The 17,692-nt window shown below is 46.4% G+C and overlaps 1 protein-coding gene across 1 annotated transcript; it reads left to right on the top strand.

Moving 5' to 3' along the window:
* The first annotated feature begins 12,409 nt into the window (after positions 1-12,409).
* LOC147017236 (uncharacterized) lies at positions 12,410-15,698 on the top strand. The gene is given in 2 exon segments (XM_085847967.1): positions 12,410-13,246; positions 13,446-15,698. Coding segments are annotated over 2 exon segments (3,090 nt in total).
* The last annotated feature ends 1,994 nt before the right edge of the window (positions 15,699-17,692 follow it).

The following is a 17,692-nucleotide window of genomic DNA, read 5'->3' as shown; positions in this document are numbered from 1 at the left end:
TATTTTATTGGGATGGAGTCAGGCCAACTGTTCAGCCAATGGGGTGTAATGCAATGGTGGAGTCAGGGAAGCTGAACACTGACCCATGTATGTTTAATATGTGATATTTTCCAAATCCAAAAATGGTCTAACTCTGTGAAAAACTGCTGAAACCCCCTGAAACTCGAACTTGTTCTATAACTTATCATAATAAAGTCATTTACCAAGTTTCAGTTGAATATGTTAAAGGGTATGGGGGACAAAAAAAGGCAGAAAAAAACCACAGGTGTGATGGACAAAAGGATGGATGGACAGATGGAGAGAAAACCTATAGTCCCTTTCGGTGAAACCAGAAGGGGACTAATAAATGAATATATTGTGACGAATTTGGAAGCTTACTGCACTCAGCATTCAGGTCCTTAGAAAACAGTTATATCGGTAAGTACGTGTTTCTAGTTAGGGTCCTGTCCCTAGTCTAATGAAATTAAATGTTCATGCGCTGCGGAGTTATTATGATAGTTAGGATTTTTACATCGACGACAACAGCGCCCACCTTCACTTTCACACGACAACACTCTGCTCGTGGCATTCTTCACGCGCTCGCCAGAAAGCACGCGCGTGGGCGGAGTCTAATAAAGAGATGGCATCCCTTTTTGGCCAATCGGCAAGGAGCGGGCGTCTCACCCGCCCCGTTTTCAACTCGACACCATTGCCATTACGCACGTGGCCGAAGGCGAGGAGGTGGGCGGAGCCACAAATGCCTCCAATCGGGACTCCGCCCAGAAGGGTGGGAGTTGCCCCGCCTACCGTGGGACTGTCCAATGGAGGATGGCCAGGGAATCGCGTGATGGGTCCGACCAATGAGGAGGCGAGTGGCCAGGAGAATAAGCCCCTCCCTCCTGAGGAGAAAGGGTGGTTGTCTGGACCAGCGAGTGAAGAGCCGGTGTGCTCGTGGCAGGAGCGTTCGCGAGACACAGTGATCGGGGCGTTCTGTCTGGTACGGAGAACGTCAAGGTCTTGTCGCCTTGTCAGCCTCGTCGCCTGGTCACCTTGTGAGCCTCGTCGCCAGGTCACCTGATCACCTTGTGAGCCTCGTCACCTAGTCGTCTCGTCTTGCCTGCCGGCGTTCTGTCTGGTCCACCTTCGTGCTGGCTGGCATCCATCATTGCATTGTGTTGCGGGTTCGAGTCCCGCCGAACCGGATAATCAAAAACTGCACGAGGGGGGGAGGTGCGATACAGGTTCTCCCCTTCGGCTCACCTTCCCTCCCGAGCTGAAGGGCCGAATAAAGGCCGCGGCCATCATTTCTTTTGGGTGTGTGCGTGTGTGTCTGTGGGCCCGCTTTCAAGTAGAATTGTTTAAGTGCCTTGTACATACTTGCATCTTTTAGTCAGTTTAACTCTGCTCCTTGTGTGTCCCCCCCCCTATTTTAAATAAATATACATTTGTTGAATGTTTCAGCTCGTTTTTTGTTTTTTTCATTGGTTTAGCACGGTGCGTGTTGGTGGATTAAAAAGGCCGTTGCTGCCGTAGTTGTGCATTTGGACTGACAGGACCTCGGTAACCATTCGCTTGGGTTACTCACGGGTAGAGCACGGTAACGGCTCGTCCCGTTCGAGCTCCGTCGAGGGTGTGCATTCCTCGGTAGCTCGCCACGTGGGCCTCTAGGTATTTTGAAGTTTGGCAAATAACCCTGTCCCATGCGGTTGAATTATTGATGATTCACGGTCCTGTAAGGGACCCGTACCTTCGGGTTTATCGGAGAGGTACGATCTAGATTCCGGGTGTTCAGTGGAGCCGACTCTACTGCTCCATATAGCGGTCGTGCTCGCCGCCGATACCCGGCCCACAACAATATTAAGCAAATACTATGGGATGTTTGTGTTTCCAAATGGTGAAGTAAATTAAATAAATGGACACATTAATCTATTATGATGTGGATACAACATTGGCCTAACCTTTTGGCTGACATTTGAGACATTTCTTGAGGTTCCACACTATAGGTTCCACACTATGTATTGTTTTCAAGTGAGGAAATGGAAGTTTAAGTGACCTCCTTATCTTACAACAACAAGCAGCTGATTCCCTAATTCCTTTGATGTTCAAATCACTTTGAAATTCATATGTCCTTGTTCATTTAATGATTAGCCATCACGTCCAGAATGCCCTGCCCAACATTTCATTATTTGATTTGTAAGCATCACAGGCGATTGAAAGTACAGTGTTGTATTCATTATTGTGATTTGTTTGATAGTGATTCAACAAACAAACAAATGCTCATGAATGGGTTCCAATGAGTTTGCTTGTCCAGAGACATGATGTCATCAGAGCATGATGTCAAAATGTTTGCTTTATCCATTTTATCTTCGGTTCATTAGTGTGAGTATCTAAAACCCAATTATCCCTTGCTTTTATCATCACCAATAACCAACAAGCATTTCATGCGAAGTTTTCTCAAATTGCTTGAAGTGCCCACTGTATTTATTGCATCAGGCATACAAGCGGAACACTATGATTGAAGCTCTCGATGAACTTCTCTCTGTCAGTGGATAAATTCCTCAAGAAATGTACTTTCAGGGAAATTTTCTTTCGTTTATCTCAACAACTCAACCTTTTATAAAGTCCTTATAATATCACTTTGTTGGAAAGTTAAGCTTATATCGTATGATATCCTAATCCAGAGGATTAATCACAGGACAACTTTAATTCTCTGCACTACACAATATGCAGGATTGCCTATTAGACAAAGTTAGACATACATGGTGGTTAAAATGAAAATAGTATCAAATTATCATTTATATCAAATTATCGGTTATATGAATGTGATCGCAAAAGCTTATATAGGGATCTTCATCAAACACTCATAATATGAATAGTACACCATCGAATCATAATGGAATGCAAGGTGGAAGGCATAACAAAAGCAATAACAATGAAGCGAAAAATGTAAATTTCACACCTCCCAATTTCCTCTACTTATTTGTCCTATAATCTCATTTTCGTTTACTCAATGTAAAACCCTCCACCGTGTTCATAGGTAATAATTAGATGGTCTCCAAGGCTCATCAAAGAGACTGCATAAATTGCTATATTCGGTAATGAGATGGCAGAAATAAAACAAACAAGACGAGGAAAGCAAGATGGCTCTGACCATTGTTTAGGTGTTATAACTGTCTATTTGGAATGTTCAATTTAAAATAATTTCCATATAATTAAACTGAAGAGACATATTTATGAGAAGGATGTGTCAAAAAAAAAAGTTTTTAAATGTAGTTGAAGTAAAAGTTCTTGTACTATGGTACACAGCTTGACAGTTTAGATGTGATGTGACAAATGAAGATATTCTCATGAATAAAACTTGAGAACACACATTTTCACTTTCCTTTCTCTGATCAGCCACTATGGCAAGCCTTTTGAAAAACATGAAACCCTTCTGTAAATGTTGTTGGTTCAGAATATGATCAAAAAAGTTTGCATGAAAGAAACGATTTTTTTTATGCCTCCACTGATGAAGTTGCTGGAGGAATTATGTTTTTGGGTTGTCCGTCCGTATGTACGTCCATCCATGCTAATTTTCTCTGTTTTCTCTGCAACTGCTTAATCGATCGACATGAAATTTTCACCATAAATGAGACTACTCATATATAATGTTTTAATGATAATTATGATGCCGTAGGCCATGTGGTGTGGCAGCCATGTTGGAAAAACAGGAAAACCTTTGGACCTCCGAAACCACTCCATGGATCTACGAAACCACTCTGTATCTCTGAAACCACTCCATGGAAAAAATTGAAACTTGGCACATCTCAAGTACTCCCCATGGGAAATAAGTGTGATTTTTTTGATGATGTTACAAGTGGCTTCGTTATGACGTCATAATTGCAGATGTCAAATGCTTTACCCAACCAGTATTATAATTTTTGAGGGTCATCCAGGGGTAAATTGTTTGGGGGGAAAATTGATGATGTCATCGGTCATGTGGTTCGGCAGCCATTTTTAGCTCGCCTGTTCGAAGAACAGAGAGCTATAGTGACACCCCCGACGTGAGCGTGAAAATGTTAAAGTTTTTGGTGCAAGTTATTTCCTTTATAATGTTTTTATCTACCACACTATTTTTTACTGATTACAATGTACAAATACATATATTGCTTTAAAATTATTTGGATCAGACTTCACTGCAATGCTTTATAAAAAATATTATTAGACTTGTCTTTTAAAAACAATAAATGTATAAACAGGCGAGCATTGGGTGGCTTTGACACCACTCTGGTTTTAAGTGGGTGGAGGCATATCTGGTGACGTCAAAGAGTATCCTTCGAGTTTTCATCTATTTCTTCAATTTATTGCATTGCAATAGATTTCAGGAAAACATTAGTACAAAATATGAGTCTTGTGATTTTTCATACAATGTACAGAATTGTAAACATATGTACCTTTCTACCTTCCATGAAGAGGACACATACACATTTCATAAGTGAGGAGTTACGATTTGTATGAGAAGTTGCTACAAAACAATGTGGAAGTCCTTGAGGCCACAGCATACCAATTGATGTTTGCTGAAACAATGCAACAACATTGTGAGTGTTGTCGTTTTACAATCTTGTTTTGTTGGAGACTGCTGCACAATTGACTTGCACTCTGCGATCGTCGATGACACTTCGGTAAACAAAATGGCAATGAAGAAGAAATTCAGGGAGAGGATGAGAAGAGTGGAAGCTCTGAGCACTGTTGTTTTGGCACGAATGCTGGTCTGTTGCTGATGTGCCACGAGAAAAAAGTGGATGTGGGTAAAGCCCTGGGTGGAGAGAAGGCTGGCTCATGGAGCATTCATCGATTTGCTAGTGGAACTTGCTGTAGAAAATAAGGAAACGTATATCTGTATTTATAGTAAATACCAGTTCCCTCCAGGAACGTGCCACTGCATTCAACTCATATTTCTACTTCTTCCTTTTCAATAACGGAAAGATGTGCTTTTAAAACGTTTATGTTTAAATAGACATGGACATTTGTTCCAATTAAATCGATTTTCAGTTTTTTAACAAGGTAAATTAATTAACAGCTTCCAAACGGTACCATTTTTTACGAGATCAAGACAAGCCGCAATGCACCTTATTATGTCACATCGTTTCTTGGCCTGGGTTATGAATGACAACATTTTAATTTGTCACTCTCATCCGGTCATAAATTAGACATATGAAGTTTCAGATTTTTTGTATAAAGATTTAAATTCAACCAATTATGGCCGGAATACCACATCACCGATGACATCATCGTTGCCATCCAATAGAACCCATGGAGAGTTGATGACATTTGCCAAGTTTCAATTTTTTTAGTTGAGCGGTTTCAGAGAAAATAATGTCCAATTTTTGTTTTGTTTAAGCCAGTATTGCTTTCATTCCATGTGACTTATGACGTCATTAATTTAATTCTTCACACATTGGGTCATAGATGAGATAGTTGAAGTTTCAGATTTTTAAGCTGCGCACAAAGCAAAATGCTAGGTTAAGCAATCAGTTATGTTGGATTGTAGGTATGCAAGTATGTACGCAAGTGTCTGCATTTTGTGAAGAGTGCACATCAAAAACCGTTCACTGGAGGAAATTGAAACTTCACCACATGTTACATGACCATTTGATATGGCGCATATTGCGTGAACATTGAAAATTTTCAAAGTATAATTTGTACACATTTAACTCACAAGTGCATAAATACGCAATTTCAAATTTGCCACCAGAAGAGTAGGCTCACACCGATGGCTGCTGAGAGCAAGAATGAGCCCTGGTGCAATAATCAGTGTAGGGCCACCTTCTTCCGGGCCCCCTTCAAAAAAATTTTTTCAACCAAACTACATGGATGCTTCCGCATTTTTCGTCGCCATAAACACATGCTGTATTTAAGGGAAATTGGAGTGATATTCATTTATTCTTACATGCAGATTCGTTTAACACACTAAATCTGGATTAGATGTGGCCAACACTCCTGTGTTCATTTATGTCATTACCGTGATTATCATGATGTTTAAAGTTTATGTTTAAAGTTTAAATAAACCCTCCATGTTTAAAGTTTCGCATCAATCAGACAAGCGGTTGCTGAGATTTTTAAAGCGAATATATATAAAAGTGGACACACACACACACACACACACACACACACACACACACACACACACACACACACACTATGACCTAGCCCTTGGGTAGAGGGCTCTGGGTACCTCCAATCGCTCCAGAGGACCTAATTGACGTATTCGGGCGGTCAATAGATTTCCCGTTAAATGGTCGTGCCGCCTATGCAGCCCGAAATGACCGAGCGAGATTATCTGCATGCTTGCGCAACCCCAGAGGTACACAGAATGCGAATGTATACCGATCCACCAATACAATTCCAGTTCAGAAATGAATGCAGATTCTTTACTCAAGATAAACCAGACCACAGATCAGCCTTGCTCAACAATGCACCCGATGTACAGGTACACTGATCCAGCACTGCAATGTAAGCCAAAAGAAATGAGTACAAATCCTTCACTCAGGATAAACCAACCTGTAGGATATACCATCAAACAATAAAAAAAACACAATAGGAAAATTCCACGGACATGTGGAGGTAAAGAAATAATTAAATAACGACAGAGAGGTGCCAAAACAAGACAGACACAGCCATCAGACACCCCCCCCCCCCGAAAATAAATATGTCCCTATCCAATCCCAAGGGAGCTGGTGGGTCAAGAAAAATAACAAAATAATATTTGCCTGGGTATTAAAATAAAAGGGAAAAAGAAAGATAGTGGGAAGAGAGAAGGAGAGGAGAACAGAATTTGAGCCTGTTTTTGGATGACTCAACATGGTCTCACCTCAGGCTCAACCACCAATCCACAAGGATGGCGCCTCACCACCTTCCCCCCTTCGCAGGGCACATCCCTAACCTCCACGACCCCAATCGATCCACGCAACTCCTCCAACACCAGGTCACAGCACCTTGCCTCCGGTTTACCAAGACGATTCACGCCGGCTATATGGCCTCAGCCTCGTCTCTTATTGTCCTCCAATACCATGTGCACCAGGCCACAGCAGGCCTCGTTCCTCACCAGCTTCACACCTGTCCCCCACACGCAGACAGGGTCTCCAACTGACCCTCCTTGGAAGGAATCCACGGAGCTCCTTCACGGGCTCGAACCAGGCCTCGTTCCCCATTGCAAACAAAACAAAACAGTCACTCACGTTCTCTCTCCCTCTCTCTCTCCCTCTTTCGTTCTCCCCCAGCAGCACACTTTTTTTCTTCCTTCACTTCAAATCACACAGTTCTGCCACATGAAATTATGAGGAGGCCTCTAAGGGGTAATAGAAGGTAGAAGGGGAAGGAAGGTATTGTCGTAGAAGAATCAAAATAAAACGAAGAAAATCAGGAAAAAGAAAAAGGACCTTGAAATGAAAGCGAGAGAAGAACCTTCAGAGTGTAGGCTTTATTCCATTTGATTGAAGCCGCTTCTATGGGCACACCAGGGAATACAGGTGCAGCTAGGAGTACATAAGCCGTAATGTATACACGTGCAACTAATCAGCGCAAAATAAATCAGTATAAGCACGGAGTCCGATATACTCTCAATTCTCACCATTCAACTAGCACCAAGTGAACCACCGCCGTAAATGACAATGCCCCTGGGACAATCGCCCCATCCGCGCGGAGCTTGGCTTTATCTATTCCGTGCTCGAGCCGTGCGACATGTGATCACACGTCACGTCCTTCGATTTACCACATTCTCCCCGTCTTTAAAATGTAACTAGAGGCCCAACTAACGCACCATGATTACTTCAGCGCTACAGGAGTATACATTTCAAGCAATGCGAACTATTTAAACTACAGAAGCATACATGCCAAGCAGTGAGGATTATTTTGAGTTGTAGGAGCATGGTAATGAGCATCGATATATGATGTAATGAGCATATAGGAGCATGAGCATCGAGGATGCCGATAATCCCCTTTACAGATCGAGTTGGCGAGGGGGTTTTATCCGACGACCTCTCCGGGAGTAAATGGCGGTTTCACTTGAGGGAGGCTTCCGATCCTCTTGGTGAGCCTCGACTCGTGCCGGGGATGACTCCTCGATCGCTCTCGGGTGGAACGCGGCAGCTCCGTCGCCACCGTTCCCGGGTGGAGTTCCTGGGGGGGGGGAACACCTGGGGAGGGGATGTCAGAGGGAGGAGTGCCAGATGGTGGTGTACCTGCGGGAGGAGTACCTGAGGGAGCCAAATGGCGAACCGACACAGTGGTCTCCCTGCCATCTGGGAGTCTGACATGAGCATACTCTGGATTAGTATCGATGAGTTCGACCCCCTCCACCATGGGTTCATACTTGCTTTGTCGTACCGGGCGTTTCATGAACACTGTTCCAGGATGGGTTAGCCAGTTGGGCACCGATTGGCCGTCAACATAACGTCGCTGGTGAGTAAACATTCGTTCGTGAGGAGTTGCATTGGTGGACGTGCAGAGCAAAGAGCGTATGGAATTCAGAGCGTCGAGAAGGGTAACCTCCCACCGCTCGGGGCCCAGTCCTCTTGATTTCAACGCCAGAGTTACGGCTTTCCAAATGACTCCGTTATACCGCTCCACCTGCCCATTACCCTGTGGGTTGTAACCCGTCGTTCGACTAGTTGCTATGCCGTGCTGTAATAGGAACTGTTTTAGCCTGGCCGACATGAAACACGGCCCTCTGTCTGAATGTATGTACGAAGGTTTCCCAAACATAGCGAAGAGGTCAGAGAGACATTTCACGACAGTGCCCGAGGTCATATCCGAGCACGGAAATGCGAAAGGGAACCTTGAATATTCATCAACAACAGTGAATATGTATCTGTTGTCTGTCTCGGTCGGCAGCGGCCCTTTGAAGTCAATGTTTAGTCTCTCGAAGGGAGAAGTGGCCTTGATCAATCTACCAGAAGCCGCGCCATAGAATCTGGGTTTTAGTTCAGCACATACAGGGCATGAAGCACTCATTTGTTTATTATCGTCGATAGAATAGGGAAGGTTTTGTCTGCGCACGAAATGTGCCATTCTGGTTACCCCTGGGTGGCAAAGAGACACATGTAGGTCTTGCAAAGCCTGACTGATTGTCGCCGAACAGTCGACCCGAGAGAAGGTGTCTGCAGCAGGGTTTTCCCTCCCGGGCCGGTAAACAATGTCGTAACTATAGCAGGCTAGGTCTATCCGCCATCTCATAATTTTTTCATTCTTAATTTTCCCGTTATTTTTCCCATCAAACATGAATGCAACGGATCGCTGGTCCGTGACGAGCGTGAAATGGTTTCCCAGTAAATAGTGTCTCCATTTACGTAGGGCTTCGACAATAGCGTACGCTTCCTTCTCTATTGCTGAGTGTCTCTGCTCGCTTCCAGAGAGAGTTCTCGAGAAGAACGCGATGGGTCACCCAGACTGATTAAGCGTCGCAGCTATCGCGTGATCAGAAGCATCTGTTTCCACCATGAAGGGCACCGAGCTATCGATCGATAATACCACGGAATTACTGATATCAGCTTTGAGGCTGTGGAAAGCTTTTACAACAGCGGCATCTGGTGGGAAGTTTTTGCAATGCACTAGGGGATGTATTTTCTCGGAGTATTGGGAAATCAATCTTGCGTAGTAAGCGAACATGCCGATCACCCGGCGCATTGTCTGCAGGTCCTGAGGTGGGGGTAGCTCACGAAGTGGGCGCAATCGTTCAGGATCAGGCTTAATCGTGCCGTCGGCTATCGTGTAGCCGAGAAGGTCAATTGACCTTGCCGAGAATACGCATTTCTCGTAGTTGAGAGTCAGATTATATTTTCTAGCAATGCTCAAGAATCTGTCTAGATTCATGTCATGTTCCCCCCGATCCTTACCGCACACTGTGACATTGTCCACGTAAACAAAAGTGTCTTTGAGGTTTTCATCTGAGATGATGTCGTCCATAACTCGTTGGAAGCAAGCTACTCCATTCGTGACTCCGAACGGAATCCTCCTGAATTGGTAGAGGCGTCTACCTGCTTGGAATGCAGTGTAAGGTTTGTCTTCTTCTCGGATGGGAATTTGATGATAGGCGCTTCGCAAGTCGATGGTGCTGAATATCTTATAATTGGCCACGCGTTCGACCATCTCGTCTATGCGCGTCAAAGGGTAGGCATCGAGTTGGGTGAAACGATTGACCGTTTGGGAATAATCGACAACCATACGTTTCTTATCGTTCTGATTGGCGGTGACCAACACCTGTTCGCGCCATGGCGAATCGCTCGGTTCTATAATTCCTTCTTCCAGTAATCGCTTGGTCTCTGAAGCGATGAAGTTCGTATCAGCAGTGGTATATCGCTGCGATTTGATCGCTATCGGTTTACAGACCGGCGACAAGTTAGCGAACAGCTGGGGGGACGTTACCTCTGCGGTGGTCAAAGCATTTAAAATTAGACGAGGTTTGCTTCCTCCAAAGGGTATTTCGACGCTCGTGTGCTGCTTGAGGACATTATGACCCAGGATTATGTCTGCGCATAAATCACGAAGCACGAGTACCCTTACATCCCGATGCGTGTACCCTTTTACGTCCAATTCAACATTGCAGTACCCTCGTACGCAGGACTGTAGTGATGTGGCGGCCATGCATACCGTATTGTCTGTCGGGTGGATCTTCCATTTCCTGCCCTTCACTAGCGAGCTGTTGACGAAACTTTCAGAGCTACCGGTATCAATCAGAGCCTCAGCCATATGCCCGTTAATTCGTACGTTGATGATAGCCTTGGATAGATTCCCCGGTGAGGCTGCAGTTAGTTTCTTTTGTGAGTAGAGAGCCGCAGAAGTGGGTTTATTTCTCCTTAGAGTAGATTTACATACCCTGGCATAATGCCCTTTCTTGTCACAATTCATGCATGTGGCATCTCTGGCGGGACATTTGTGGCGGGGTGTCTTTTGTACCCACAAAAGAAGCATTTACCAACCGAAGTAGTTGCTGAGGAGTTTGTCGAGGTCTGGGTATCCGACTCCTCGGGTTTTTCTCCATCCTCTGTGTCAGGGGTGCCCTGTGGGGTTCCTTGAGTTTCCAACATAGCGGCGTTCATTAGCAGCATCGGTGTCCCAAATGACTCAGATTGCTGCTGAGCCGTATCCATTGCTCGAGCCTGGTCGACTACCTTTTCAAGAGTGGGTTGCGCTTTCTCCAGTAAGCGTTGCCGTATGTGGGCTGACCTGAGCCCTTGGATGAATGCCTCTCGGGTCGCTTCATCTCGGTGTACCTCAGCGGTTACGGCCCGGAAGCTGCCGTCTTTTCCCAGCTGTCTCAGAGCTTGCAGGAACTGATCGATAGTCTCCCCGGCTGCTTGCTTGCGTGTGTTGAGAAGATGTCGTATGTACACCTCGTTTTTGCGCTTCACATAGAGCGCCAGCAGCACGTCGATCGCTGCATCGTAGGTGTCACACTCCGAGAAGAGCCTGTATACGCTGGGCGAGACATGATTCACAAGGGCGGCCAATTTGTCGGCTCCCTCTTCGATGATGGTCAGATAGTGTGAGAAGGAACGGAACCAGTGCGACCATTTCATTTCCGAGTCACTCGCGTTTGGGTCTGCGTCGAACCTCTCTGGTTTGTAGATCTTGTCCATCGTTGGTTGAGAGAGCCGAGAAAACCAAATGGAATAAATTGAAATGAAAGCGAGAGAAGAACCTTCAGAGTGTAGGCTCTATTCCATTTGATTGAAGCCGCTTCTACGGGCACATCAGGGAATACAGGTGCAGCAAGGAGTACATAAGCCGTAATGTATACACGTGCAACTAATCACCGCAAAATAAATCAGTATAAGCACGGAGTCCGATATACTCTCAATTCTCACCATTCAACGAGCACCAAGTGAACCGCCGCCGTAAATGACAATGCCCCTGGGACAATCGCCCCGTCCGCGCGGAGCTTGGCTTTATCTATTCCGTGCTCGAGCTGTGCGACATGTGATCACACGTCACGTCCTTCGATTCACCACAGACCTATTTTGAGAACCACAGCGACCATGGCAAAACTATTGCAATACACCCCGAAAGCGTCAATGTTATTGCACAAACTTTCCAAAACATTAATAAACATTATCGAACACAATAAACCCCGTGAACACAACACAAGCACGCACAGATGGCGGTGGATACTTTGAGACCTGGTAGGTCTGTGTTGTGGCTTGGTGTTGGCTTCGCGCTTCAGGTTGGTGGCTTGGGATCCCGGGGTCCTGAGTTTGAGTCCTGTTGGCTGCTGAATTAACACCAGGGAGTTGATTCTAGAGGATTATTAATCATTATTAATGATCATGTTTATTCTTATGTCTTTCAGATCGTGTTCATTGTTGATGTTGCAATAAATCGCCAACTGGATTAACAAAAACAACGACAGTCTTATTTATGAACACGGTCTCCAACCTCTCCGACCAAGGCCACGATGCCTGCTGTGGGATGCCCAATCGCCGGTTGTGACGACACCACTGAAGACCTCGATCCTGCTCTCGTGGCCGCACTCATCACTGCCCACAGTGCCATGCACGCCCCTGGACATTCCACCAAGGTTGAAAAAGTCAAAAGGCCCACAATCGTCGCCGCTGGCTCCAGTGAAGAGTGGGCTTACTTCGAGTCACGATGGTCTGAATACGTCGATGCAGCCAAAGTCACTGGCCGCGACAAAGTGGTGCAGTTACTAGAGTGCTGTGACGAACCCCTGCGCAAGGATCTAACAAGATCGACAGATGGTGGTCTTTCAAACAAACCCATAGAGGTGGTAATGGCGGCCATTAAAAAACTTGCTGTTCGCGAAGAGAACACTATGGTGGCCAGAATAACATTACATAATATGCGTCAAGACCGTGATGAAACGGTGCGCAGCTTTGGGGCCCGCCGACGTGGTCAAGCTGGAATATGCAAATTCCTTATCAAATGACCTAGTTGTGATGCTGAAGTTAACTTCACAGAAGTGATCATGCGTGATGTTCTTACACGAGGAATTGCCGACCCTGAGATCCAGCTTGACCTCCTTGGTGACGAGAAACAGGACGTGACCCTGGCGGACGTCTTCCAATTCATTGAGGCTAAAGAATCTGGCAAACGGTCAGCATCTACACTACTGGACACACACTCAGTGGAAGCAGCTAGCGACGCATCTCAAAAGGCAAAGCAAGTCACCATCAAGGACAGAAACGACCCACTGTGGCAAAAAGGGACACGGGAGGAGCGCCCCAGCCCACGTTCGCAAGACAGAATGTGCGGCATATGGTCACAGATGTGGGCATTGCAATCGCGATAATCACATGGAGAGTGTATGTCGCAGTAGGAACAAACGTAAACCCATGAGTGCCTCTTCTAATAACAATGATAATGCTGTGTTTGATACCTTATATACTGTTCATGTATCAGCACAACAGTCGAATGAAACTACTAACATATCTGGGCATTAATGTAATGAGTTTGATAACGTTATTAATTAGGGTCGATCACACTGTGAGCGTTCCATCACTCATGACCACCATGTTTATGACAAACTCTCGAATACATGGATCAGGAAGATTTCAAAACCTCAACCATTTGTTAATGTGACTGTCAAAATCATGCGCGAAGACTACGCAGCCCTTGGCTTTGACCTTTCCACTCAGACCATGACTTGCCATGTCCCTGCGATGGCAGACACAGGGTGCCAGAGTTGCCTTGCTGGTATAAAGGTCATCCACCGCCTTGGCTTGCGCAAATCTGACCTCATCCCAGTAACCATGAGAATGCACACTGCCAACAATGGAGGCATCAATATCCTTGGGGCCACTGTACTCCGCTTGTCAGGCAAAGACAAACGGGGTCAGGCCGTTGAAACTAGACAAATGACCGATGTCACATATAGCTCTGACAAGCTCTTCCTCAGCAGAGAAGCCTGTGCTGCCCTTGACATCATTCCGGATAGCTTCCCCAAGATTGGTATAGACCCGACAGTACAGCAGTCAGACGCAACAGCAGTCTTACAGGAAGACCCCACCATAGCGTGCCATTGCCCTCAGCGTCGTCGACCCCCACCACCCCCGACAAAGCTGCCGTTCCCCGCAACTGATACTAATCGCCTGCATCTACAACAGTATCTCCTTGAATACTATAAGTCAAGCACATTTAACACCTGTGGGTATCAAACATTGCCTCTAATGGATGGCCTGCCCATGAAACTGATGGTGGATCCTAGTGCTGAACCAGTGGCACACCACACACCGGTACCAGTCCCACTACACTGGTGGGATGTGGTCAAAGCTGGGCTAGACCACGATGTACATTTGGGTGTACTTGAGCCAGTCCCCATTGGTGAACCCGTCACCTGGTGCCATAGAATGGTTGTCTGTCCAAAGAAGAATGGCCAGCCATGCCACACTGTTGATTTCCAGGCCCTCAACACCCATGCTACACAGGAAACACATCACACGCCATCACCCTTTCATCAGGCTAGATCGGTTCCGAACGGTAAGAAGAAGACGGTCTTTGATGCATGGAACGGATACCATAGCGTGCCCATCTGCAGAGAAGACCGACACCTGACCACCTTCATCACACCCTGGGGTAGATACCGCTACAAAACAGCCTCTCAAGGGTATATTGCGTCTGGCGATGGATATACAAGGCGTTATGACGAGATCATGTCTGACATCCCCAATAAAACCAAATGCATTGATGACGTCTTGCTATGGTCTGACTCGCTGGCAGACAGTTTTTTCCAGGTGGTTCAGTGGCTTGACACCTGTGGACAGAATGGAATCACCCTGAACCCTGACAAGTTTGTGTTTGGTGAAGATATAGTGGAATTTGCTGGGTTCGAAATAACTCCCAATAGTGTCCGTCCTTGCAGGAAATACCTCCGCGCAATCCTTGATTTCCCAACACCCAAAGACATCACAGATGTACATTCTTGGTTTGGACTTGTCAATCAAGTGTCATACGCTTTCAGTATGGCTGAGAAGATGTTGCCATTCCGGCAACTACTTAAACCCAGTACACCGTTTAAGTGGGATGAGCACCTCCAGGATGCATTTGAAGAGTCGAAAGCTGTCATTGCCAGTGAGATCGAGGAGGGTGTCCGGATATTCGACCCCAGCAAGCCTACATGCCTCGCTACAGACTGGTCCAAGACTGGCATTGGCTTCTGGCTACTGCAGAAACACTGCACCTGTACAAACATAAAGCCCTTCTGTTGTCACACAGGATGGAAAATCACGCTCGTGGGCAGCAGATTCACCCACCCTGCTGAATCACGTTACGCACCAGTTGAGGGTGAGGCCCTTGCAGTTGCTGACGCCCTAGATAAGGCCAGATACTTTGTTCTGGGATGTGAAGACCTCATAATCGCTGTCGACCACAAACCTCTGCTCAAAATCTTTAATGATCGAAGTCTAGAGGATATCTTGAACGCTCGCCTCAGGAACTTAAAGGAGAAGACCTTGCGATACAGGTTCCGGATGGTCCATGTGCCGGAGATTAGACATCGCGCCACAGACTGCATATCACACCACCCTACTGGAGAGCCTGTGAAACTGACCCTCACTGATGATATGGCGGCCATTGATTCCATGCCCATCATCCTGACGCATTCCAAAAACCTCCTGGGTGGCTTACTTAGATCAGCACCAGAAACCCCCAACAGGTGTGTTCCCACGTCTGCTATGTCCTCCCTCGCCTCACTCAGCCTCAAATCTGTAACATGGGAAAGGGTTTGAACCGCAACAGCCAGTGACAATAACATGCAGAGCCTTGTTGACCTTATCGAGTCAGGTATCCCTGAATTCTGTCATAAGCTGCCTGGATCCCTACGCGAGTACTTCCAGTTTCGAGATAGTCTACATACAGTTGATGGTGTCATACTCTACAAGGATCGTGTCCTTATACCACCGTCTCTCAGGGATGAGGTGTTAGCCGCTCTGCATGCTGCCCATCAAGGGGTCAACTATATGACTGCGAGAGCAGAGTCCTCCATCTTCTGGCCTGGCATCGCCCCTGCCATTGCGGCCCTTCGTGCTGGGTGCTACCGTTGTAATCGGATGGCACCCTCCAATCCAAGTGCGCCACCCACTCCCCTGACACCTCCAGATTATCCATTCCAATGTATGTGTGCCGACTACTTCCACTACAAAAGATGCAACTACTTGGTGGTGGTTGACCGGTATTCTAACTGGCCGATAGTTGAGAGAGCCTCACATGGTGCAGGTGGACTCATCGCTTGCCTAAGACATACCTTTGTCACATTTGGTATTCCTGATGAATTAGCTTCCGATGGTGGTCCTGAATTCACAGCCGTCGCTACACGTCAATTCCTCAAGGACTGGGGTGTACATCATCGACTCTCCTCAGTAGCTTATCCACATAGCAACTGCCGTGCTGAAGTTGGTGTCAAGACTGTGAAGCGTTTTATCATGGACAACACTAGCCCTAATGGAGGCCTTGATACCGATGCGTTCCAACGTGCCATGCTCCAGTATAGAAATACCCCCGACAGAGACACGACATTCTCTCCAGCGATGTGCATTTTCGGCCGTCCAATTCGAGACTTCATCCCAATACCGCCTGGCAGATACAAACCTCATAACACTTGGCATGAGACTCTGGCAGCTCGGGAGGAAGCACTCCGCAACCGCCACATGAGAGACGCTGAGCGCTGGTCTGAACATACTAAGAGACACATGCCCCTTGTTGTCGGTGACTGTGTTCGTGTCCAGAATCAGACCGGGCCACACCCCCTCAAATGGGACAAAACCGGCATCATCATCGAGGTTCGCCAGTTTGACCAATATGTGGTGAAAGTTGACGGTTCAGGAAGGGTTACTCTGCGCAATAGGAAATTCCTGCGAAAGTACATTCCTGCGCTAACACCGCCACCAAGATTGATGATCGATGGTGATATTGGAGTGCAGAGACCGATGGTTTGGCGGAACATCATGCAAACCACAACCCCGACCAGTCACAAGGGGGCTTATGGCCCATCCATGACTAGTCCAATGCCACCGCAACATCCCACTGTCAACTCTGACGCCACTCCACAGCAGCCACCTGCTACATTTCCTGTTGAATCACCCAGGGTCAACCGAAGCCCTCCCGGCCACCGTCGGCCCTTTGATGATGCTACAACCCCATCTATGGCTAAGTCGTCGCAGGTAACTCGGCATATCAGCGCAGCGCCCCCAATATCACCTCCTCAGGTCAGCGGTCCCAAACCCAATACGGTTGCCAAACACCCTGCACTTCGCCAACCAGCTGCTGCACCCAGACGGTCCGGCCGAAGCACCAGCAAGCCTGCCTGGCACTCTGACTATGACATGTGATTCTGGCATTGACCATTACTGACATTGGATTTGGTTTCTGGTTCAGTTTTTCAATTGGCTTCAAAGCTAGTTACATATATTCTTCATGTTTTCAGTCTTTATCATGCCGAAAGACACAAACACTTGTATTTTCCATGTCAAAGACTTGGGGGGAGAGAGAGGATTCTTAATCATTATTAATGATCATGTTTATTCTTATGTCTTTCAGACCGTGTTCATTGTTGATGTTGCAATAAATTGCCAACTGGATTAACAAAAAGAACGACAGTCTTATTTAGATTCAGCCTGTCATACTTCTGAGGTTGGTGAAATGAGCACTATTGTGCTGGTAATTGGGGCACTGCATCAGTTGCATAGCTGCACCCCTAACTAATGATGCAACCAGCAGCCAAAAA

Source organism: Eptatretus burgeri, chromosome 11, assembly GCF_056783735.1.
Source record: "Eptatretus burgeri isolate ZD-2024b chromosome 11, Ebu_testis_v1, whole genome shotgun sequence".
NCBI lineage: Eukaryota > Metazoa > Chordata > Myxini > Myxiniformes > Myxinidae > Eptatretus > Eptatretus burgeri.
The sequence above is the reverse complement of the archived record's forward strand: the minus strand, read 5'-3'. Positions and strand labels throughout refer to the sequence as shown.